Source organism: Coccinella septempunctata, chromosome 2 (genome assembly GCF_907165205.1).
Source record: "Coccinella septempunctata chromosome 2, icCocSept1.1, whole genome shotgun sequence".
Lineage (NCBI taxonomy): Eukaryota > Metazoa > Arthropoda > Insecta > Coleoptera > Coccinellidae > Coccinella > Coccinella septempunctata.
Genome location: NC_058190.1, coordinates 26,723,145 through 26,750,569, shown reverse-complemented (window position 1 = coordinate 26,750,569; position 27,425 = coordinate 26,723,145). Strand labels below are relative to the sequence as shown.

General features: G+C 35.2%; 1 protein-coding gene across 2 annotated transcripts in view; it reads left to right on the top strand.

The window, feature by feature from the left end:
• The first annotated feature begins 788 nt into the window (after positions 1 to 788).
• LOC123308225 overlaps positions 789 to 27,425 on the top strand; it is a 50,227-nt gene continuing 23,590 nt past the window's right edge. Inside the window, exons 1-5 of one of the 2 annotated variants that reach the window (XM_044890800.1) lie at positions 789 to 980; positions 7,366 to 7,500; positions 11,223 to 11,406; positions 22,526 to 22,744; positions 25,500 to 25,600. In XM_044890800.1, the coding sequence (XP_044746735.1) occupies positions 7,367 to 7,500; positions 11,223 to 11,406; positions 22,526 to 22,744; positions 25,500 to 25,600 (638 nt within the window). In that variant the 5' untranslated portion in view covers positions 789 to 980; position 7,366. Of the gene's footprint in view, positions 981 to 7,365; positions 7,501 to 11,222; positions 11,407 to 22,525; positions 22,745 to 25,499; positions 25,601 to 27,425 lie in introns of those variants that run through there. The other variant, XM_044890801.1, reaches the window with a different exon arrangement.

Below are 27,425 nucleotides of genomic sequence, written 5' to 3'. Positions count from 1 at the left end.
CAAATTTTTGAGGTTTTTATATTATAAAAAATATAAGACGTATCCGGATTATAATACGGTGAGATCAGCCCGACTTAGAAGGGAGTTTGGGATACCATCACTGGAGACCAGACGACTTCACGACACAGTGAAGACGTGTTATAAGATTTTTATCCATCACTACAGAACACCACACCTGAGAAATCTAATGCATGTAAGAATTCCTCCCCGCACCACTAGACTGAATACCTTCTTCGATATGCCCCCAACAGTAGCTTTCAATTACTATTCACCAGTTGTGAAAATGTTAAAGATAACAAACCAAGTCCTCTGTATGTCTGATCTTAGCTTTTACCAACCTCCTAAGGCATTTTACAACGGCTTGCATTCGTATTTCGATTTTGTAATCTGTTTGAGAAATAAATAAATAAATTATCGCCCACAAAAACAAAATTCGCATATCAACAATACGTGTTACGATCTGAATTCAACTAGCCAATTTGTCATCGGCAAGGCCCCAAATTTTCTCCGATGGAGCGTACTCCATTTGGGGCCTTGACGATGGCAAATTGGCTAGTTGAATTCAGATCGTAAAACACGTATTGTTGATATTCATATCAGCGGGTGGTATGCATCTGAATTTATCCTTATTATTGCATTCATTGCCACACCGTTTAGGCGTGATCATTCCTTTTATTATTATCCTGAAATTATTAAGAAATATTTTTTCAGTATGAAACGATCTGAAGATTCATGAATTATTATTTCTATGTATTAATCTGATAACCTACATCATAGATAACCTACATGACATCAATCGAAAATCTGAAACTGTCGGAAAATTTTATGTGACGAAAACTTTCGCGCTTCCTTTGGTTAAACCTTCAAATCATTCGTATATTTTTGTAGAACGGGTTGGTAGTGAATTTCTGATACGTATAGTTCGCCATATAATGATCGCCGACCTAAGAGTTTAATGAAAAATGCAGAATTTTGCCATTGTAAGTTTCTTTATTGACTGTATTTTTCCTAGCTATACTTTGATATTTGGTATATATGTTGTGGCTGAAAGCTGAAGTATAGTACAGTCTATAGTCTATCCAAATCCGAGAGGCCAGCGTAAACACACTGACTAACGCGTGATCTTATTTAAGGTACTCCTCTTATTGGTCAAAGCTTCAGGAACGCCATGTTTGCAGGTGGGAGTAATGCAGAACCGCATTACGTTTGATTCATTGATTGTATGCGAATTGTTGTGTAGAACTGCAGAGATCATTCATTGCTTTTTCTTTCGTAAATTGGTTTATAGTTGTAGCAAGTTATTCAAGTTACAAGCATTTAAGATAATGTCGAGTACTGATACTGCTGAGGAATCGCATGTTGACTTAAGTCCTCCAAAAAAGATACGTCTGAAACGACACTTCAGTGCCGAGATAAAAGATATGATTTTGAATACTTATGAAATTGAGATTATTCAAAATGCAGGAATGTGTTTAAAGGACGTAGAACTCCGAGTTGCTGAGAGACTTGGCATTGGAGCTCGAAGTGTTAGGAGAATTATTTCCGAATACATAAATTCCGGCAACAAATCAAAATCGGACCACCAAATGGGAGTCCTTATCAGATTTCGATAAAAATGTAATACGGCGAAAAGTTCACGAGTTTTTCTTCAGAAATGAACACCCGACTATAGAGAAAGTATTAAAAATAGTTGAAGACTCGAACTTGCCAAATTTTAAGAAGAGTACCTTCTCTATAATATTGAAAAAACTTAATTTCAAATATGGACATCGCCAACGCAACAGTTTTTTAATGAACCGTGACGACATTAAATGTTGGAGAAGAAACTATCTCACGAAAATTAGGACCTTCCGTGATGAAAACAGGAAGATTTACTGCTTGGATGAAACTTGGTTAAATGCCGGTCATACTAAATCCAAAGTGTGGACCGATGAAACAGTTACATCTTCTCGGCAAGCGTTACTTGCTGGATTATCTACTGGATTAAAAATCCGTCTGGGAAGGTCTTGAATTTTGAGTTTAACCCTCGGTTTCATAAAGCTTGATCAGAGAATCAACGATCGATTGACGGATGAACGTCAATTAGTTTTCAGTCGATAAGTTGGTCATAAGCATTCTGAATATCATTCTTGCACCAAATAATTATCTATACACGCCCATTTGATGATTCTCAACTGCTACTCCTCCAATATATTCGGAAATATGAAAGTTTCAATGATTTCCTTCGGGAAATCGAATGCCAAATCGTTGATCGAGCAATCAAAGTTTTGTGAAACTTGATGTAAGTACCATTTTGGTGGAAAACAATTTCAACATTATTTTTCAAATGAAGTGAATATATTTTTCCAGGCAAAGGGCAAAGAATTATAGTGTGTCATATTGGCAGTGACACTGGTTTTTTAACTGGAGGACTCTGGACTTTCCAATCCAAAAAAAACTGGTGACTACCATGAAGAAATGGATGGTCAGTCCTTCGAAAAGTGGTCGAGGGTATACTTCCTAAATTGGAGGAAAATTCTATAGTAGTTTTAGATAATGCTCCTTACCATTCAAGGAAAATGGAAAAAATTCCTAATTCACAATTCAGAAAGAGTGATATCCAACAATGGTTGAGGGAGAAAAATATTGATTTCACCCCTGACCTCATAAAAGCGCAATAGTTGCAGATAGTCAGGCAGAACAAAGAAAACTTTGAAAAATACATCGTGGATGAAACCGCAAAGGCCCAAAATATTACTGTACTTAGATTACCGCCCTACCACTGCGAACTGAACCCTATTGAATTGATTTGGGCCGATGTCAAGAATTTTGTGGCAGATAAAAACACCACATTTAAAATGGCTGACGTTCAAAATCTTTTTCAAGAGGCTCTCTCACGGGTTACTTCCGAAAGATGGAGAAAGTGCGTGAAACATGTCAAACAAAAAGTTGAGGTAGACAAGTGGAAACTGGATAATATTATGGATGATATAACAACAGTCATCGTCAACTTAGAGGGAAGTTCTGCATCTTCTGACGACACTACGGGGTAGTCACTTTTACAAAAAAAATATTGTTACACATTTATATTATATACATAGTATTTATTAAAGTGGGAACTTTAGATTAATTGTTCATTACTGAGACTCGTAGATAAGCATACATATTTTTCACCGGAACTGGAACACTCAAAAAGTTTTAAAATATAACGCTCTCGGAATTCAATTTATTAGTACACCTCTGCGTTATCACGTTCTTGACGCGTGATCAGTGCATGCTGCAATGTTTACCTCTGGCCTCTTGGATTTGGATATACTATAGTTTAATCCATCTATATCAAAGTGCAGCCGTTAGCAGTTGGTTGAACTTTAGTTGTAACCTGTGTTATTTTCAACTGAAACATGGGGTAACCGTGTAAAACTACGTGTAGCTTTCTTCTTACCGAATATTAACACATATTGTCAATTCATAATAGTCACAAACAAGCATAAGCATATGCCTTTCAACAAGAAGAGTATGAAAAAAAAATTTTGGAAACATAAAAACGGTCCTCACAGAATGGTAATTCTGTTAATACAGAAAGTCTAGTTTTAGATCGAAATTTGTTGATTTTTCATGAACTGATGTTATATTAGGTATCTGAATTAATTTTGTTTAGTATCCACCTTCCCCAGGTGCCATAAATTCCAACTTTTTCACTCTCTCTTTTAAGAAAAATTTTTTTTTTCTTAACCCAGCTTATAGGATATCTGCGTTTTGCTCTTTTCAAATCTGCAATTAGTTTTTCTCTACAACTTACCGTTATCGAGATATAGATAATCAAATGGTTTCGATCGAAAGCCCTCTTTTTGCTCCGTTTTGCTCATCAGTCCGTTCGTTTTGCTCATTTATATTTTACGAGTTTTTGGAGGAGATATCCCAGCTTGTGGGATATCTGCGTTTTGCTCTTTCCACTGTGCAAAATGAAATTGAAAAGAAATGAGAATTAATTATCAGCTTCAAAAAACTAATAATCATGTAACAAAAACCTCCATGATGAAGAAAACTGAAAACAAACTTCTATTACCGAAAGGTTTGCGTTACCTTCCAGAAGCAAACCCTACGGACTACGATATTATCACTTATTACGATCCTAGTCCAAATCGAAATGATCGTGCCTCTTCTATGTAGAAGTAGCCGTCACGTAGCCGTATTTCTTTAACCTCTCATATCTCGTGAAATATATTCGTTAGAAAAATATGCCGTAAACGTAAAGAGCATTTTTCATCAGAAATAAATGCCGCAGATAAGGGTCACATTCATTTTCATCTTTATTCATTTCATGCCAGTCAAGAACCCTCTTCAAATGAAACATTATCTTGGACTGATTTAAAAATGTTAAAATTGGTTACCATGGGTTATCCCCGGACTTTAATAGAAATTTCTAAGTTCTACAAAATTGTACCTGATAATATTTATTCCCGGTGTCTTTTCCGAACCGAATAATAATTGGAGGTTATTTTTTCCGCGTTGCAAAATCTTAGTTCTCAAGCTCGACTTCTCCGACCATTAAGTGAATTCCGAGGTTCATACCATGGGACTTTCTCGCCGTCCGAATATAATAATAGTTTCCACTTTCGTCGAAAAGATGGCAGCACTTAACGAACGTCTTTTTTCAATTTCACCAGGATACGAATTATAGCCAATGGCGAGACTGTTCGAGAAATTTTTTTATATGGAAATTCATAGAACAGATAATTGCACCTCGGAAAGTTAATAACATTAATGAATATTTGTTCTTCAATGAAAAAAATATTTTTTTATTCTTTTCTCTTTTTGACGAATAAAAAATTTCTTACTTTCCGAGGTGACCAACTGATTGAATTGAATTATAATGAGGACCTCATATAAACTAGTGGTTTCTGATTTAATATATTCGTTTTCTCTTTTTGAACTGACCACTAAAACGGTGTAGACCACTCTTAAGCTACTCAACTTTACTCCGAGACTCAATTTATCCTCAGTGTCTCCAGACTACTAAATATTCAGAAATCGTAATATATGATTATTTTCGTCCTATCTGAATCCCTATCACCGGATATTGGATATGTTTACCGACTCCGGCGATCCCTTTTTACTTTTAGATTATCACATAATCGTAAGAACTTGCTGCTCCTACCTAATTTATCGTCATCTTTTCGGACAAATTTTCTCTTTACATCCAGGGTTCGTGACTGAGTAACATGAAAATTACATTCTTCGACTCTTATCATTCTAAACTCCTACCTTCAGTTCTCATGACCGTAATTTATCACTTTCTCGACTGCTCTAAAGTATCACATTATCGAAATTATTCCATAATTCTGTATTCCAATTTATGCATTACAAAATGGATACATCTTTACTCTGACCTTTGAGTATTCATTACTCAAGGAGGGTTAATACTCAAGGCTCTGACATTGTATAAAGACCTGGTCTTTATACAATGGCTCTGACATAGCAATGTGAATTGAGTAAGGCCTGCCAGATGGCGCTAGCGTTTGTGTAGTAACTACCTTAATTCATTCCTTTTTCGTCGAGATAGGCGTTGTTCTGATGAGGTAAAATGAGAACCAAACCGCGCGTAGTCAGGAAAGAGCTAGGATATATCCTAGCTCTTTCCCGACGGGATGGTATTTGTCTCGATACTTTGAGTGATGGCCGTTGGCCAGTTCAATTTAGATCTTAACATTTGTTGATTCCGTATCAACGGATGCTATGTAACATGTAACTTGAGGGCTACCGCGTGTGAATTCGCCGCTAGATGTGCTAGTGTAGCGTGAGGTCCAAATCATAGACTCAACTATATGATTAATATTAAGTTTGTGGTCTCCATATATCTATAATACTTTTATTGATATTACGTGTTTAATGCTATAAAAGAAGTGAAGTCAAATCATTGTCAGAAAGGGACTTACACACATGACGAACAAGATATTGATTAGTAACCAAATATTTCTATATTCAATTTCTCCAATATTATGATCGGTGAAATGACAAGTCCCCGTCATCGTAGATAAACAAATCTTGCATTAGTTTGTCTATGTTCAGGACCTCACTCTACAAAGGCGCCAACTGGTGAGCAAAAAAACGGTAGCCCTCATTGATTTCGTTTATTATTCACCTGCCCCAATCTTCAAGGCGGAAGACCACGCCGGCGCATACTGCCATGAATTCGAACGCACACTCTCTTTCTCTCTATTGCGTGATTACAGCAATTTGCAGGTCCTACAATCTGACAATTTGAGAAAATGGATATACAGAATAAGTCTTTAACTCGTACGAATATTTCAACAGTAGATACTCGAGGTCAAAAGAAACACTTTTTTCTCTTACCATTTTTTCCGATTCGGCTCGGTTTGAAAGATACAGGCTGTTGAAAAAACATAAAAAATGTTATTTTTTATTGTATCTCACAAACGGTCGAATGAAATTAATTTTGGAACATAGTTTTTCATTTACTTTATGAATCTTTTTCGAACACAAGATATCCCACACGTCTTCCACTTCTCTCATTATGACCATTAAGTACCATAAAAATACCAAATATTCAAAGAACCCAAGGCCAGAATTTACTTATAATAAATATTTGAACGTTTCGTGAAATAAAGGTATTCCTCATATTTTCTCGTTTCGAGGAATTTGATGAACTAAAAAGTATCTTTGAAAATTGGAAAATGGGGTACTTTAGCTGAATACAATATTTTTTAAAAGATCCACAGACGTGTAGTGTTACAGATTCAGCTAGTTATTCTGAAGGTAATTTTTTGTTTTTTCAGGGGTGGCACGCAACTCATGTATGAAAACTTAAAATGTCTATATCTTTTTATTAGGGCCGAATCGGAAGGAATTGAATAAAAACAAAGTGTTTTTTTTTACCACAAGAATCTACTGTTGAAATAATTGTACGAGTCAAAGACTCAGCCTGTATACAGGGTGAGTAACATATTATAATATGTTACTTTTGTTTTTCGATATATGTACTGAAACTTTGCGAAATAGTGGCACCAATTCAAAGAGCCAAAAAATTAATTCTCACCTTAAAATCAAAAACAAAAGATGCGGTTTTGGCCATCATCCAATCTTTTGAAAATCAGGTCGAAAATGTGCCATTCATTTTTTATAGCTTTCTCGGACAGAGCTGCCATTCAATCCCAATCGATTTTTGCCCAACCTGTACTCTATTCCTAGTCTAGTGGATCAACAAGTGGTCTATAATATCATTTGTTTGTATTGTGTGTGTCCAAGTAATAGACCTTATAACATCAGAAGTGTATAATATAAAACAACAAACAACTTCAATTCCGCCTTGCTTCTTGGTAATTGAGTATAAGCAGCATTTTAATAATCTTTTATTTCTTACTCAAGTATGGTGTTCGACAACTGCCAGATAGATGTATTTTTTCATATGAGAAGTCACTATAACAGGTTGAGGAACGTGCAAAGCATTGTCGATTGTTCTCCCCCGAAATCGTTGAAACGAATCAGTCACTCAGAGCCAAGGTGAGAATAGATTAGTTATTTGTTATTATTTTATTTCATTATTTTCTATTTGGTCCGAAATTGAATTTTACCTAATATGGAAAAAATGTTGTTGACAGTATGTACTGTATTTTCCCCGCTGCATTTTTAGTTTCATTCAATTGTAATGTGGTTCGGGGGAATATACAAGGTGTCTTCTAAACGAATGCCAATATTTAGGATCGATCATTTGAGAGTGCATACTTTTTTTAATTGTGTTCCATAAACACTGTTGAAAGTTGCATACTTGTGAAATAATATAATCTGTTTTTCCTTCCCAGTATATTTCTTATAAATAAATTCTCATTTTTTTAAATGAGAAGATGATCGAAAATACCGTCGTATCTCAAGAAATCATCTTAATGGCGAAAAGAAGTACCATAAAAATACTTTTTCTTTTCAACTCGAAATAATCATTATCATGTCCTCAGGGCATCTTGTTGAAACTGAAAATTTTTGTCGCGAAAAATGTCTTCCTATTCATTTTGCACATGTACAAAATATTCAAAAGTTCAGAAGTTATTGAGAAGTGAACAAATTTTCGTAATTAATATAATTAATAAAAGCACCATGTACAGGATAGACGCATTTTGATAATTATTACAACTTGTACAATTTTAAATTTAAAGATAGATGGCGATATACAGGCTGTTCCTAAATTGAAGGTACAAACAAAAAGAGGAAATTGAACATGGGACCGCAAACGATTCGTTTTCGTTTCGTTTTTCTTCACAAGATATTCAGGTGAAATTTGGCTTAGATTTTATAATTATTGAGAGATTACACCATTTGACATGCCAATTGCGATAGAAAATTGACAGGTCGATTTTTTTCTGGAACACTGTCCTGATTCTCTCGAAATCCTGAGAACTTTCCCAATTCATTCATTATTAATTTTTATGGTTATTTTCCCGATCTGTAATAGCAATAACTTATAAAGATTCCATAAACTCGTATAATCATTACAAATAATATGTTACCTACTACAAGAAATTCAAAACTCAAAAAATAATTATAACAAAAAAAACCGAATAACCACATAGGAACTAAACTACTAGAGATCTAAACTTTTTAATTCAGGGGATCTGGTGGCCATAACTGATGTTCACTCCATCCAATCCAACAAAAATAAATTATGGAGGAAAACAAGGGACAGTGTTTCAGAAAAAATACCACCCTTTAGATTTGCTATCGAAATTGGCATATCACATTTTATAAATTCTAAATTGTAATATAAAGCTGTTTCTGAATTGATGCAAAATATTTCAAAGTGTGATTCTTTAGCAAAAATTAAGGGGAGGTCTGTCATATAACTTTTTGTTCAACACCCTTTTCCCTCCAAGTTATAGCCCTTTAAAGTTAGGTGAAAAAATGGTTTTTATTCAATATATCTGCTTTGAAAATTAGAAAAAATCAGGACAATAAAAATATTTGTCATGACTTCATTTGACCGCAGCTTACTTGATTTTTCTTCAATAAATGATAACCACTCAGTGAAATTATGGGAAAAAAGTCTGAGCAGTAATTTATTTTTTTGTGGTCAAACTAAAAACTTTATGATAAAAAGTTAGGACATAAAAAAGTTGCTCACAACTCGAAAGCAAAAGAAGATACAAAGAAACGAATAGTATCATTATTACCATTTTGTGTGTCAAGTGATAAATAATTTCAAAGATTTTTTCGATCGAAATATACTGCAGAGTGTATCTTACTATCAGTTGAAAATAATGATCTAAAGAAATTATTTATTGATATTTGATTTTAATAATGGAATGAAACATATTTTATTTCAGCCATACATGAAATCGGTTAGTTCTAAATAATCGAACGATGAATGTTACTTTTCACCAGTTTTTTGTGGTTATTCGCGGAGTTCTAATAAAACAACAAGATAACTTGTTAATGTAATGAAAAAAAAGATATGCAAAGAGTGACTCATTTTGAAAAGAAATTAACTCAAGATTCTAAACATTGTTACACTGTCGAAAAATAGAAAATTTCACATAACTTATAATAATGAAAGAAATGTAGATCACTCCATGTATTACCGAAGACACCATATTTCCTATAGCACTTATACATTATAAGGTAGTTTTATGATATTGAGCAGCGATGTATTAAATCAATTCTGTTCATATTATCCCCATTATACTTCTGAGCATATAATCAATTAACCATTATTCACTGAATGTCTATCAAGCCTTCTCTTTGAAATCTTCACATTCACTCGTGACATATGTGATGTGCCATTATTCACTGTCACGGTCTATCGGAATGTATGTATGATCAGAATCACAGACATACGAGGAGATATTCCCATACATAGCAATATTGAAATTTTAGATTTAGAAGTTGCCATAGCGAGTAGTTTGGGATATTGAAAGGAATACAGATAAATTACTTCCAATGAGGTGTGTTACTTCAGAAATAATCTTATTACAATTGTAGATGAATTACAGTATTCTACCTGCGTTGTCGCATATTATGTCTTTTACTCAGTTGGATGATCTACCAATCGAGACAAAGTCTCGTCATTTATGTGAAATTTATTATATTACATAGGTTCGAGAATATTTTGAGAAATTCAGATATTCAAACACCAATAGCGTCATATTTATCACTTCTAACGAGTTACCTGTGTATCAAATTAACACCCTATAAAAAGGTTTCGCTCCGCCGGCCGGCAAAATATCAAATATCTTATTTAAAGCAAAATGTGATAATGTCTCCATTAGATTGATTCAGCTAAAACTCTAAGCATATACAGGGAGTTTAAAAAAAGGTGATCCCGTCTCTAGAATAGGTAAAAAACTGAAAAAATTTTGCGGTTTGCTTAGTGAGAAATTTTTGTAACGCCATCCGTATTCAAGATAAAGAGCGTTGAAGAAAACGTCCTTTACACATTATTTACGATACACATTTCTTACGATTTTGCTTTGCAAGCTAATATATACATGGTCACTCTAATGACCTCATACCTGATCCCCAACTGTTTAGAAGATAAATGGATTCTTGAGAAGAAAGGATGGACTTGTGTATTCGTGATGATGGTGGACAGTTTGAACACTACTTTAATTTAATTTAATATTCTTAGCCTTTATTCTCATTTTGCTATTGTGATTTTTTGGTCAATTTTATTATCTTCATCATTACATCATTACATCCCTCCTAAATAGGAGGGATATATCTTCCTAAGTAGGATATATTTTGCGGCAAGCTAATATTTTTATCCAAAATAGAGTGCCAATTAAGAGCACCCCATATTCAAGATGAAAAAAAGATTAAAGTATCATATTCCGAGTATGATAGTGACAGTAGAAAGTTCCTAATATTCATTTGGTATATTGAAAGGAGTGCATATATAAGTTAATTATAATAATTTCTAGCCCAAAAAAAAGCTTCAGGAAAGTTGAAATCGTTAAAATCTCAATTTCCGAAAACTCAAAAACGGAGGATGCTGGCTGTTTTCAGCATTCTTTTTTTTTCGAAAAAAGCTGCGAAATCTGCCATCCTTTTTGCTCTCGAGACATCGAATTTGGGACAACCTCTACATTCTTTATTGGTCCTGGAGCCGCTTTGAGATTTTGCCTTTACCATAAGGCAACGCCTATGTGGTCTCCTCCATAATACAGTCGAATCACTATATATACAATGTTAAGTCAACCTATATTATTACCAAAATTGCCAATTTTTCGTCAATTCAGTTTTCAACATGTGGAAATGGCTCATCTTCCAATACACAGTTATGGAATGAAGAAACATAATTGCGGATATAGTAACTTGAAAGATGACTTGACACCTGCGTGTCACAACCCACCTTCCGAAATTAAAAGATTTCCTCCACGTCCAAAGACGAGGCGCCATCCAGAAGATTCACCTCGTGGCCGGGTGAGTTTTTGTAGAACGAAAACTTGAGTGGTACGCTTCCACTACATATACATATAATTCTCGCATGTTACAAAATATAATAAGCGACATAGAAAACACAACATCCAGTATTGATGAATTTATTATAATAATTTTTTTGTATAAATGTATTAGGGTTATGTTTTGTGTATATAATCGATCAGTATTCAAGAAAAATACAATCATAACAAAAAAATTAATAATTGGGGATAATGTTTTTCACCCTGTCTTCTCACCATAAGGCATGCCCAGACATAGTCTGGATTCATCACTAAAGACAATGTTATTCCATTCAAGGTCTCGGTTCAGTCGTTCTCTGCACCAAGCTAGTCGATCTCTCTGTGGTCGTTTCTTATCTCGACACAAACAAATATATTCCTGTATTATTTGTAATAAATTCATTAATACTGGGTGTTCTGCTTTCTATGTCTTATTATGTATTCACTGTGAATGATAGTTGATTTTATTAGCACTGAATTCTGTTAGAGGAATTTGAGTTTTTCAATTTTTATTTCGATATGAACTACTTTTCCATATTATACGTCCATATTATCAAAATAATATCGATTAACTGTACAGGGTAACTCATTTTCGATCGAAATAAGCGCAACATATATACAATATATTACAAATATAAAAAATTTATTACAAACATTACGTTTTCTTGCAGAGTGTATTTGCAAATGCATTTCGTATTGCACTTAAGTCTTCCATTTTTGACAGTTAATTATTACTACCTATACTTTATTTGTCCAATAATTCTAGTGGATATTGGTTTATTAACTTTTTTGAAGGAAGATTATACCTCGTTGTTTTTTCTGTATTATTATGTATGCATGTTCAATGAGATTTCATGTTGTAGCTACTGCTTCAGTTGTTTTACAACAAAAATAGTTTTTGTTCGAAATGATTGTAATATGTGGATACTTCTTTCTGCCAATGTGTAATAAATGAATAAATAAATGTTACTCGAAATCACCGAATGTTCAATGAATTCATCATTGTTGTCTCTTCAGAAAAACACATATGATATTGATATATGTATTGTAACGTGGTTTCCTCGGAGAATCTTATCTCGAGCGCCAGCTATTCTTTTCACTAGGAAGGATAGCAAACCTACCAGAGTAGCTGCTAGTCGGAGACAGAGTTCGCTGTTATCTAGGGTGGTAGCGATAACTAAGTAGTCAAAATCAAATTATGTACCAGTTTATTCACACCTTCGAAAACTGATTATATAAACAACGGAAATATGTGTAGGTATGTAATATGAGCGAATCAATCATCAAACATACATTCTGGAAAGTCGATCCGAACACGAGCACTTTATAAAGTTTATACCGGGTACAGTGAAAAATCAAAGGTTGTTCCATAAAATGCGCCAACCAGAACTGACGAAATGGATACTAAGGATGACCTCGCGAAGTGAAATGACTTGCTATACGGTATCGGGATGTTATTGATTGTATTTCTCCAGAAATGAAAGAAACACAACCAGGGCGGATCTACTCGAGACTTTTATTCACTACCCCAAGGGCTTACGCTCCATGACTGATAGCGAAGAAAAGGTCTATTTTGAGCGCCACTACAGGATTTTAGTGACGACGAGCGGTATCTCTTATTCTCTACCCCAAGGGCTTACGCACCATGACTGATAGGAAAGAGGAGATTTCTATTCCAACACTTATGACGAGGGAACGCGAACAGGTGGTTGACGGGACTTCCTTTTCACTACCCCAAGGACTTACGCTCCATGACTGATAGTGAAAGAAAAGTCAGACTCGCGAAACCGGGTAAAGTACGGCAAAAGATAACAGAAAGCGATACAGTACAGCAGTGTTAAAGAAATAACTAGTGTAGGTCTAATAAAGAAACTGAACGGTATAGACAGGGACCTACCACCTTTACTTCAAAGCACTCGCGGAAAACGAAAATAAAAATTAATTTCCAAAAGTACTAACCCTCGCAAAAAAAAATTTACTGTAAATTCCTTGAACAGGTCGTCGTAAACACAGGTAATCAAAGAAGAATCGCAGAGAAAGGAGGCCGTCGCGGGGGAAAATCTGCTTTTATAGGCAAATCCCCCACACCTTGAAAATCTGAAAATTCCTGAATGCGACAAGAGTAAAAAAACGTCATCAGCTCCGGTTTATAGCATATCAACATCAGAAAAACGTCGAAATCTTCAACGGCATGCAAGAAACACAACGTTAAACACAGATGAACGATTTTCTACATTTACTCTGCTTATCGGAATGAAGGAATGAAATTGAATTGAAATGAATTCCAATTTTCTCAGAAAATTCGGATTCCTTACAGTAAGTTGTTGAGGTAACGTCCAGTTTAATAATCAAATAAGTCCCTTTGCTGAAAGCTTCCTTAAGTGTCATTTTTAGTAGAACTGCAGTAAGCTTTAAAATTAAAGTGAGTTTGATCATGAAAATGGCTGTTGGAATAATAAATTTCACGAAAATTTTGTATTTTCAGTAACAAAAATAAAATATTTGAAAAAGTATAAATTTTTGCGAAAACCTGAAATTCTGAAAATTTCAGAAATTCACCGTCAACACGTAGTATGAGCTCCACGTGCATCAATAACTGCTTGGCATCTTTCTGCATGCTTTCCACTTAGTTATTCAGAAAATTCTCCTAAATTTGATGCCAAAAGATCTCGGAGCATTTGACAGCCCAAGAGGGAAATTCGGGATTTACTCGAGCGTGTCAGATTAATATAAGGAGAGGTACCTTGGACCCTGTAAAGTACTTCTACCAAAAATTAGACCTGTATATAGGGGGAATTGTCTAGGACAGCCTGTCAGAATAGTTAAAGAAAAAACGATCATTGTACATACTCGAGCGTGTAAGATTAATATATATGTGGTTAATTACATGTTGAAAACATTGAACTTTAAAAGAACTAGAAGGGCCTCTTAGGTACCGAAATACGACGAAAAGTGTATCCAACTGAGACGGAAGATGTAGAGCAACCCATCTCTTTTTAATGGTTCGGCAACCAATCGAATAACCGCATCAGACGTCGGACGCAGCAGTCGTCTCACTTCAAAGCCCCGGGTTGTTTTTGTTTACATCGTTATAAACCAATTGACAGAGCGCAGAGAGAGATAGATTGCTCTAAATCTTCCCTTTCAGTCTTCCTCAGTTTGCCTGCATCGAGATGCCGTTCCAGTTCTTTTAGAGTTCAATGGTTGAAAAGTATAGAGTAATTCGGGGCAACTGTGCGCACTTTTCCCTTTCAAGCCATACCCTGTTCCAAATGTTGAAGCTAGGAAAATTAAAATATACTCATAAGATAGAGAATTTTCTAATCTATAAGAAAACATCAAAAAGCAAACAAACAAAAACGTTTTCTTTCCGCAAAAAAGAATTTGATCGTCGGAGTGCGTTCACATGCCCCGTATTGCGGGTAAGTGTGCGCACCCTCACGGGGTAAGTGAACGCATTGCTTAGTGAACCACACAATCAAAACAAATTACAAAATAATGTCATCAAAATGTTATAATACTAGAGAAATGCTGTTTATTGTCAATACAGAAGCGCCTTTTTACAAGCACTGCATTATTGTTCGTACCACAATTCTTGGTGAACACAACACTTGATACATTCCCCTGTTGGTGGCTCTTCATATTTTTCTGAACAAATAGGACAATATTGATCGAGTCTTAACCAAGAAAATCAACAATGTCATAATTTATTCCTCACTGAGCTAATGCTCATATAATTAATCTATGCGCACACTTACCCGCACACACTTTCCCCAATGAGCCAAAATTTGAATTGACGTTCTTATAGAGTTGAGCAGCTAAGAGAACCCAAAATTTTTTATTATATATTTAGATTAATATGCCCATGATCGAATAAAATATTGTTTAACACTGAGGGACTCGGAACTTGGACCTGGCAGAATGTGCAGAGATGCTAAAAATCAAAAAGAAAACTAGTGAATTTGATTGATTGCAAATAAAAAATTAACGAAACGTCGCACGGCGCACTCCTATGAAAAACTAATATGGCGATTCTGCGCCCTTGCTTCACCCAAATGAACCCCTCTTTCATACATTGCATAGTCGAGATATACGCAATGCGCACACTTACCCACTGCGCTCAGTTACCCCGAATGACTCTATATGTATTTTCTTAATCTGACAATTTAAGCGTGACGAAAATGTGTAGGAGGGCGGCAAACTTGCAAAAAAAAATATCACGTGTACATTCTCGATCACGAAGGCTTTTTTCTCAATTTGAAGCTAATGATTCAAGAATAACGAAATATTGGCCCTATAGTTCGGAAAATCAGTTTTTTTAAAATTATAGCCTCTCTTGGGATTCAAATTGTTTTCGCATTCATTATAAAAGTTGTAGAGCATAACATTTTCTACAAATTTCATTAATTTTTTTCAACGTTTGAACGTTTTTGAGATATCTTATCACCCTCTAGCTCGAAAACGGTTAAGGGTATGAAAAATTGCTTCAAACAAAAGTTGTATAGAATTTTATTATCTTCAACATTCATAATCAATATAGAAACGATTAGAGGTACAAGGTACAGGAGGGGATATTTTTCAAAAAAATGCCTTTATGCCTTTTCAACATCTTCAAACTGTCGGATTTAGAAACCCCTACCCTGATTAATGTCAGATTAATGGATCAAGACGTCTGGAACACCTAGATTAACAATCAATATGAAAATCTGACACGCTCGAGTATGTACAAGTGAAGATTTTTTTGCATTTTCACCGGAGCCCTTTGACCTTACGTCACGTCACGTCACATCCTCTGAAAATCTGACACGTACGCAAACTGTCAGATTAACATGATTTTATTATCAGAGACACGCAGGACATATAGTTTCTTAATCTGACACACTAGACTAAAGCCTGACGTTGTTTTTACATCTTTGAAAACCTGCAGACGCTTTCCCCACCGCTGAAAGTGCATACATCGTAGAACCTTTTCTTTTTTCTACCATTTAATCTTCAAAATCCACTAGTAAATTCCGATTTAGCATTTTCGGCTCCCCAACTATGAGAGTTCATTTTGCTTACACGAAAAGGATGGAAATCTTGATCAGAACGGTGGTTCTTCACATTCTTCGCCATTCCAGGGGCCCTCTATGTTGCCATCGTCCATCGTCATTGGATAAAAGTTATGAAAACGGTACTTTTCTCAACCCTGCGGATGTACAGGGTGTCCCAAATTCGATGTCCAGTGAAGGGATCTCGATAACTAGATGAGCAAAAACAAAAACACCTTTTTCAGAGAAACAAAGAATGGTGAACACCTTAGCTTTCTAGGAGCCTTCCTTTTTCAGTTATTAGCAAAAACTGAGATTTTGACGATTTCGAAAAGTTCTCATTACATTTCTGTCTTTGAAGTTAGAGATCTGAAACTTGAACCTTCTTCACTTTCTTCCGGCATTCTTTAAAAAAATTCCTCTCCTATATATTCCGAATTATGAGGCAGAGTCTCGTTTTTTTGAAAGTAAACTATTATTATATTTATCATCACTGAATTGAAAAAAAAATCCTTACATTTCAAAAATATAATATAGATGTTTCATCCTGATCAACCCGAAAAATAGGAATAGTTGAGTCAATAGACCAAATTGGCATACTTCAATCAAGTTTGCTTCGATTCAATAACAAGAATGAATAGAGAATAGGGAGTTGAAAACCACGAATGAATTTCAGGAGTCAAAATCTCAAAATTCCAATAATATGCTAAACTCCCACTCATTTGAAACCCCCTTCAAGACCTCTGATTACAGGGTAGAAAATATTTTCTCGATTTTTAGATACAAACTAATAAAAAATATTCATGAGGTTCTACTTATTATTTTATATGTAGTCCAGGGTTTCTACGATGGCGATATCAGTACAAAACTGGTATGTAAGTTAGAGAGTGTTTTGGAAATAGGAATCTCATAATTTCAAAGACATGTCTCCATCACCACTGCTTTTAAACCTTCTCAGGGTACAAAACAATGACATTAAGGAATTTAGTGATTGAGAGTTACTCAATTGAAAACGTTAAATCAGTCATTTTACTCGGAGGAACAAAACTTTCCTTTGGCAGAAGTACAAAAATGGTACGAAAATTTAACGCTAAAAAACATCGTATATTTCTTGTTGTGAATAAAGCACCCAGTACTTTATGAGGAACCCTGGCATACCTCTGGTTCCGGTGTTGAAAAAAGATCCGTTTTCACAACCGTACATTTCGGTACAAAACTACTAGACATGTTTCAGCTTGTTTCTGAAATCGAAATTTCATTATTTCGAAAAATGTCTCCAGCCCCTCATTTTGAAACCCTCCTAAAATCCCTTAATCTCAGGGTACAAAACTTTTTCTTGACGGTACATTTTGGTACTAGTAAGAAAATTTGAAAAACAAAAATTGCCATGTATTTCAAAAGTGGTGGGTGAGCATTTCTACACACTCCCCTCAAACTGAAATACATATTTTTCCGTTCAATTTAGTCTACAGAGCTTTTTTTTCAACGGTACATTTCGGTACAAAACCAGTACAAAATTTTAGCGTTTAAACAAGTGGAATGAATATTCAAATTTGGGGGGACTGGAGACATGGCCCTCTGTTTTGGCATTACCCATATTTTGTAAAGTCGGGGTTGGAAACGTGCCATCCATTTTGCCGTAGCTCTTATGGTTTTAGAGGTGCCATTCAATATTTTGCTCTCCCTGTACATCGTGCTAGAGAAATGAAGAATGCATTTTAAGAGTGCTTTCATTTCGGTTTTCAGGCTCTCCTTATATTTTTGAATGTGTCAGTGTCGTTTTTTAAAATAGAAGTTCACAAAACATTAAAGCTTGAATTTTTTTCAATTTATCTCATTTTTTTATTTATCTTTGATTTGAAGACACAGGCAAAATACGAAATTTGGAGTTTCGAAAACACTTTTCCATAGGAGAAGCCTCGATTTGTCTTGATTTTCTGATAGGTGTGAATTGACAATGAAAATTGAATGTTTTTCGCTATCTGTCATCGTTCATGATCTAGTTAATTTCAGTCGAAAATGAGTCACTCTGTAAATCTACATTTTTGTTGTGAAAGAGTTTGATAATTTTGAATTTCCTTCATTCATTTACTAAGGTTAATATCAAGTCATTTCACAACGTTATTATTTATGGTTCAAATTTTAAAATCTATTTTATTCATGATGGAATAAGAAAGTTTTAAATGCATATCACAAAACATCAATTGTAGAATGTTGATCTATGTTCCAGAATGAATGGGTAATCCTCTTACATACCTCATTTCTATAAGGTCTGCGAGCTATTGGGTCCTCTGAAGAAAAAAAAGATTTACCCTACACCACCTTGTATTCCGTGCATCAAGGTTACTAATGAATCAAATCACCAGTTTTTTCGTGCTAAAATATTCTCCATGGAATATGACCAATAGATATGCACAAAACTGTATAATTGCTATTGTCATTATTCAGGAAGAATCCCAATTTCGCATCTAATCATTAAATGTGATGAATATTTAATTTTGAGAAAGGAGAAAGTTTAAGCGCTTGTAATGGAAAAAAAAATATTATGAAAGTCTAAGTGGCCAAATATCAGAAATATATGCCTCTCTTATGCAGGTTGTAATGAATGATCTCATGATTGCAAAAAAATGTCTCCATCACCATCACCACTGATTTGAAACCTGCAATCTCAGGGTACAAAACTTTCCTTCGACAGAAATTTCGGTACAAAATTGGTACAAAGCTATGGCGCTAATCTACATCCTATATTTCTTGTTGTGAACAAAGCAAGTTACTGTTACTAATAAATCGAATCACTAGTTTTTTCGTGATGAAATATTCTCCATGGAATATGACCAATGTCCAATAGATAGGTATGCACAGAACTGTATAATGACTATATTGTCATTATTTAGGAAAAATTCCAATTTCGAATGTTATCATAAAATATGATGAGTATTTCATTCTGAGAAAGTTTAAGAGGTTGTAGTGCGAAAAAATATCTGAGTGGCCAAATATTAGAAATATATGCCCATCTTATACAGGTTGTGATAAAGTTTGATATTTTTCGTTTTTGATTACAATTAATATTATTGAAATTCAATTCAGGATTCAGATATCCCTGGAAACATTCAGGACCGTTTTTCTTCCTTTTTTAGTTCTGAAAAACAATGTAGCACCGTAAAAACATCCTGAATTTGGGGATAACCACGTTTTTGATCGCTTGTACCGATAAGCTAGAGTAAAGATATTCAATCGACGCGAATTTTACTGACTAGACGAGGTTTAGCGTTTCCTGCAAGTTCGAGTGGTCATTTTTTCATCCTGTCCGGGTTCTAACCCTACTGTGAATACGATTCTTGGCTGGTGCGCAAGCCCGTTGGGAGCAGAAAAAATTGTGGCGAACCGCTGTGCATTTCCTACGCCCTGTCCAAATTCGGCAAGTTCAGCACTTTCTGTGAGTACGATTCATTGCTTGTGCGTAAACCTTCCCTTGTTCCCTATTTACGATCTGGAACAATAATATTTCTTCACAAGTTATGTTACCCCTGAATGGAGAATTTATTAATTGGCTCATAAAACAGAAAATCATTAGTCCATGAAAGCTTAGGAAATTTCAATCTGACAATTCTAGAATCTGATATATAGTCCATTCAAGAATGATTGACATCCCAGTAGGTCTTGAAAATCCAGACGCAGCTTACTATCTGATCACAAAATATCTTCAATAATTTCTGTAGTTTCACTCACAGAACAGAAATATGCAAATATAACCTATACAAGTATTTGAAAAGAAGAAATATTTGAATTCAGGGCATATTAATCAGCATTCAAAATTGAAACACCTATGTTTCCAATTTGTACGTTTAAATTAAGAACATAAATAGCAGTACAAAATTCAAATTATCGTCAGTCAGTGCATGGATTCACACATATTAGTACTATAGATTACTGTTTATTCACAATAGCAACCTGAATTCCGCAAAACAAAATCTCAACTTATGAGCTATTGCCAACTTAAATTCGATTTTCCATAGCCACCAAACATGTCAATCATTCTTGAATGGACTATATATGATAAAATTGGAAACAAATTTGGGAAGGAATGGAATTTTTTCCAAGACTGCCAACTGTCGGCGAATATGAGGAGGTGCTATGTTTGAAAGAAGAGATAACCCATATATGCAAAGGTGTAGATCTGTTGGTTTCAGTAACAGTCCTCATAGAATCATTGAGTAGAGTATCGATTTTATCTACCAAACGGAGCAACAGTACTCAGCAGTAGACAGAACTAAGGCCAAAACACCTCTTTGAGGACCAGCTTATTTCTGATGGTGGTATACGTATACCTAAAGTAGCACCACCTGTGCTAGATGATATATAGAGAGTTAAAGTGCTGCCTTCGGCACCTCTTCCAAAAGCTGCAATTTAGTGTTTTTTTTTTTCAAAAGAAAAACCCTTATCAACTGGGACAGATTAATCGAATGAAGGTTCGAAATCTCAATATTTTGTTATTTAGATATTCCTTCTGCACCCTAAAAACAGGGTATTAACATAAGTTATGTCCAGTTTCATAATCGAATTTGAAGTCTTTTGAAGCGTTAAACACTTAAATTCGACTATGCAACTGACCGTTATTATACCATTGTTAATCTGTATAAACTAAATAAAATATTTTCCAAGTCTTGGTTACTCAGGTTTTCATATTTTTTTCCCACTACAAACGCTCAAATTTTCACAAGAGAAATACCTACATATCATATTTCATGCATTCATACGATTTTCTAGACATCTTGTCGTATTGATGATATCGCAGGCTGCTTCAGATTTGCCAAGTTCTTGATGTACTCTGATGATTTGAAGGTCTTTGCTGTTGTTTCTTGCCTGCGAGATTTAATCGAGTTTCAGGAGGATTTGAATAGACTCCATTAATATTGTCGCGAAAACTTTCTGTTTCTCAATCTCAGTAAATGTCACCACATAACTTTTTCAAGAAATAAAAACATTTTCAGTACTCAATTTAACATCAACAGTTGTGTTCTGACCAAGGTATCGCTGGTGAAAGATTTGGGAATCATTTATGACTCAAAACTTATTTTTGACAATCACATCGATTATGTCTCGAGAAAGGCTAACAATATGTTGGGTTTCATCATCAGACTTTGTAGGCATTTTCGTAATCATCAATCCCTTAGAACGTTATACATGGCTTATGTCCAGAGTGTGTTGAGCTACGGATCGGTAATTTGGAACCCTAATTACAATATCTATATTGATCGACTAGAAAAAATTCAGAAAAAGTTCTTTAGTCATGTCAACAAAAAATGTTACAAACATATTACTGATGTTCAGTGACGAGTAATGAGGGAATTATAGGGTTAACTACTTTAGCTGACCAGAGAATGTTGAGGGACGCAAGGTTTATCTACAAGACGGTCAATTCTTCCGATTCCACTGAAATAGTGAATATGCTCAGTTTCAATGTACCTAAATATTGCACTAGAAATAAGTTTTTATTTCATATAAATAAGAGTTCTTCTAATTACCATATGAATTCACCTTTGATAAGATGCTGCAAAACTTATAATTCTCTGTCTAGCCTCGCTGCCGTTGACGTTTTTTCTGATTCTTTATCGGCCTTCTCTGGCACTTTGAAACGATTACTGAGAAATAACTGAATTTATCTTGTTTTTGTATTTTTTATTCATGGTTCAGATAGGTGCACTGTTTTTGTTGTTATTGTTTTTTTGAGTAACATTGTAATTGGATAATTAGTGAATACATAATTTTGGGTTCGTCCCGTCTTGTATTCCTTCAAATAAATAAATAAGTAAATAAATAAATAAATAAATAAATATACCATAAATAATATTTTACTACGAAAAAACCGCTAGATTTGATTCATTTATGAAAGGGATACACAGAAACACCACAAATATGGTGTAGTGGAAAAACAGACAATTCTGAAGGAAATGGATTTTTTGTAATTTTTTCAGATCGCCCAATAGCTTTTCTATCAGATTATACATTCAGTTTGGGTCACCCTATACCCGTCCTAAATATGAATTGGAATCTCGAAAGTAAACTTTTCAGCCGGAAAAAACACCGAAATCATCTGGGAATAAATCCTCACGTTTATCCAAGTATCCATTGTCATGTACTGGATATTCATATCAGACTAAAAAACCCAAGAAGGACAATTTACCGAATCAAAATATGAATTCAGAAGCTTGTACCCTGGTCCATGTTCCCTGTGCAAGCGCCAGAAGTTCTTGCCCTAGTACAGTTCGATATGACCGCTCAGATAAAGGGGTGAGTACCTATGTATATAGAATAATTTTGAAAAATAATATGATGAAATATGATAACGTCTCAATGAAGGCACAATGTTTTAATCATTATTATTATTAAAAAAGAGTAGTATGTAATTGTAATAAATTTTAATATCTAACATCCTTTTTCTGTGGCATGTTCTTTCATGTTCCATTCCTGAAACGTCGAAAGCATTGCCTCATTATTCATCAGTTGGAGCATTTTCAGCATAAATTTCAACGAGCATTCGATGCGAATCAGCTGCACTTTTCCTCCAAATAAAGCACAAAACTAAAACAGCAAATTCCGTTGAGTTAAGACATAAATTATTCGAAACAGTAAAAAACAAAAATTTTGTATGAAATTCAAAGCGATATGAACTGAATATTATGGACTGATGAGGCTGCTCGTAGACCGGTAATACGGTAACACTACGCGACCATTTCTAGTCGTAGCGCAAATTATTTTGAATGGTAGCGGCATCCCCAACCATTAGAGAGTTGAAGTGCAGCCATGAACGTAAACGTTAACGTTATAATTGACATCTACGCATGCTCATTCGTCCGTTTTTAACGTTAACGTTAGCGTCAGCTTTACGGCCTACGTAAACTAGCGGTCTCCCACCTATACTCTTAAACATCGACGTATGTTAACCGAATATAAAACGAGTAGCACTGATGACTTGCGAATGGCCGAATTTTGACTGTGGAATGCAATTCTCGATAACCTCAAACGGTCATTGTTTACATTTCCCGTGTATTTTCTCATAATGAACGAAAATTATAGGAAATCAGCAGTGTTTTGAAAGTTATCAAAAGGATTAAGTTATAAAAGTTTGTTATCAGATTACATTCAGTACATAAGGAAATGGCTGGAACTCCACTGCGTTTCTCATGTCTCTAACACTTGAACATTTCATTGATAATAAAATGCTTCCAAGTTGAAAATTCTCTTTATTAGGCATATAAATCATTAGGACATCAATATTGCAAATATTATTCCAGCTGTCGGGGCTCAATATTGGATAAAAGAGAGTTCACGCGAAACAAAAGCAAAATCCAACGTTTACGTTCAGCCTAACGTAGGTACTGTGCGCACTTCAACTCTCTATTAGAGAGTTGAAGTGCGCACAGAACGTTAGCCTGAACGTAAACGTTAACGTGAGAAATAACGTCAGATATAACGTTTACGTGTTGTGATGAAATTTGAGTTGAAGTGCTGCCATCATGAAACGTCAGACGTTAAACATAACCTATCAATTTGATTTTGCTTTCGTTTCGCGTGAACTCTCTTTTATCTAATATTGAGCTCCGACAGCTGGAATAACATTTGGAATATTGATGTTCTAATGATTTATATGCCTAATAAAGAGAATTTTCAGCTTGGAAGTATTTTATTATCAATGAAATGCTCAAGTGTTAGAGACATCAGAATTGCAGTGTAGTTTCAGCCATTTCCTTATGTACTGAATGTAATCTGATAACACAGTAATTTAACTTAATCCTTTTGATAACTTTCAAATCACTGCTGATTTCCTATAATTTTCGTTCATTATGAGAAAATACACAGGAAATGTAAACAATGACAGTTTGAGGTTATCGAGAATTGCATTCAACCTTCAAAATTCGGCCATTCGCAAGTCATCGGTGCTACTCGTTTAACGTTCGGTTAACGTACGTCGATGTTTAAGGTATACGTGGGAGACCGCTAGTTTACGTAGGCCGTAAAGCTGACGCTAACGTTAACGTTAAAAACGGACGAATGAGCATGCGTAGATGTCAATTATAACGTTAACGTTTACGTTCATGGCTGCACTTCAACTCTCTATTATTTCTCTGAACGACCAGAGATCGTGGTCGCGTAGCGGTAGCGTATTGCCGGTCTACGAACAGCATAACATAATCAGTCTGAAACTACCAAAATCCAGATGCCACTATGATACATTAATAACAATAACAATCAAACTCATTTTGCGTCCTCTATGTGCCTTAAATGAGTTATTAAATGTACTTTTTTATTATTATTAATATAGCGTACTTGGCTTGGTGGTTAAAGCTTCGGCTCAGTATACCGCAAGGTACTGAGTTCGACCCCGGTCTAGAGAAGAAATTTTCTAGTCGATACGGATACTGACCACCATTAGGGTGACCGGTCACCGAATGCGAAGTTGAGCGAAGCTGAGCGTTTTCAATGCAAAATGACAAGCTACGTCACTCGATTCGTAGCTTGTCAATTATATTTCCATTGAAAACGCTCAGCTTCGCTCAACTTCGCATTCGGTGGCCGGTCACCCTTATTTGTGTTCTGTGCTGACCACTATTCATTGTTGGGTTAAAATTAACAGTGCTGTGCCTAAGGTGGCGTAGGGACACTGTAACAAAGCCTCCACAGAACACAACTGGTTCTCCGAACTCGTACAAGCTCACAGAGCTTCTGAGGGCTACTTCGGTACCTATGGAGAACCAGGATAATTCAGTGATATAAAAAATGATAATATAATGATTCCCTTGTATCATTGAATCAGTATATGCACTGCATAAAATTGCACACAAATAAATTCACATTCTGGTGACCCATAATACTTGTATCTATGAATAAACATTGTAGTGTTCATTATAAACTCAATGCCTGCTTTTTGAATTTTTTATATTTTATTTTTATTATTCCATGTTTTCAGTTCACTTGAGAGTGACTAGAAGACAACGAATGATATGCCATGTAAAATATATCGAGTGAAAATACATTTTCATTTCAGTCTGTGAAGAAAAAAAACCAACCATCTTCTCCACTTATGCATACAGATGGTGAAATCAGTCCCACACCGAATACTGTTTCATCACGGAGTGCTAAGCCAAGGTTAGTATTGTAGCTGAGAAGTGTCCCAAAATTTATGCATCAGAATTGGAAGTATAGAGAAAACAATTGTCGGTATATGCTAATAGGTATATATGCCAATCAAATCGAATGATCTAATCAAATTAAATGATATACTGAAATATTAAGACAAATATATAGGGAAAATAGCAAACCTCCCTGGTAGCTTCAAGTCGAAGACAAGGTTCTGCAGAGTCTGGGGTGTTAGCGACAACCAGTGAAAGTCAAAATCGAATCACACACATTTTATTGTCGACTCGTAAAAGAAAACACAAAAGGCACTCTTACAAAATCCGTCAAGTGAAAAGCGCAATATGATGGGTTATGGGTTGAACAGAAACAGTCTACTTTACACACTTGAAGGTTTTCCTCGGAATCAGATACAAGTAACAATATAAAGTGGTGAATTTACGGAGTGAAGCGGACGGAATAAAAAAGGGGACCCGATCTCAAACGCGATACGGGGTTTAGGGACTCGTTCGCAAGCCTGAAGCCAAGATTCACACTTAACGGACAATGGTGTCGGAACTCAGCAAGGTTAGGATTTGAGTAAGATGGCACAGACCTATGACGGTTCACCCCTAGGTGCGTTCTGCAACCCCCGGGTATCCACACCAGCAGGGTATTGTATAGGGTTTTTCAACAAGAACTTTGTTTTGTAAATCAAAATAAAATAATAAATTCAGATGACAATGATTCAAACTTTTATTTTATTCAGAAAAGGTTGGTTTGGCAATTATTAATGAAAAATGATATCTTATAAATGTCCACCACAACCACGGTTACAGCGGTGTTAAATCGCATGAACTAGCTAGCCCTTTAACGGCTGAATTTCGTGACATTATGCGATCAGGAAATTTGGTTTGCAATAAATCCATTGTTTCGGTAGATGTGTGACTTGTGGCACCGTCTTATTGAAACCACATATTCGTAATATCTACATCTTCAACAATAGGCCAAAATTTAGTTTTTAACATCTCTCGATTATGTTGACCGATCTGTGAAACTTTTACAGATCCACCATTTTCATAGTGAATGTTTATTATTTTGAAACGATTTTTGAGTGAAATGAAATTAATTGTAACAATTGCCCAAGATTTTACTATAGATATGTCAAAAACCAAATGTCGAAACTTTCATGTAGTTCCGGTGGGGCCATAGTGAAAAACAAAGTTCTTGTTGAAAAACCCTATACTAACAGTAGGGGTGTACATTGATAAGTTAAGAAAAATAAAGGAAGAGCAGTCACCCCAGAGTGCGTTCTGCACCCTCCGGGTATCCGCACCAGCAGGGTATCGTACTAACAGTAGGGGTGGAACTCAAAATGTGGAACAGGATGGATAATAATGGAGGCTGAGGTTCCAAGATGATAATACTGAGTGTTGTCTTACCTTTGGATGGTTCGGTTTAATATCCGGATCGTGCACTTGCACCGAAGGAAAAGAATTAACTTCAAAGAAGATGGGAAGAATAAAAAAAATGTTCTTTCAAAAAAACTAATACACTTATTTCTAAACCACTACGGCATCAACTAACTCAAGATTGTCGATCAGTAGTTACAGAATTATCGTACGGAGAATCAGTCAGAATTAAGCGAATTAATTGACCTTGGGGGGGGACATATGCTTATATAGAGACCACAATAACCTACCTCGTCCTGAACCTGTACCGACCCTTACTGGTGCTTATTCCTGTCTTGAGGCAGACTTCTGACGGCTGGTTTTTTAGGAAACCTAGGCCAATCGTCAGAAAATATCGAAGTCTTTCTGCTGATTACGCTTGGCCGTGTAACATTCACGGTTGCCAC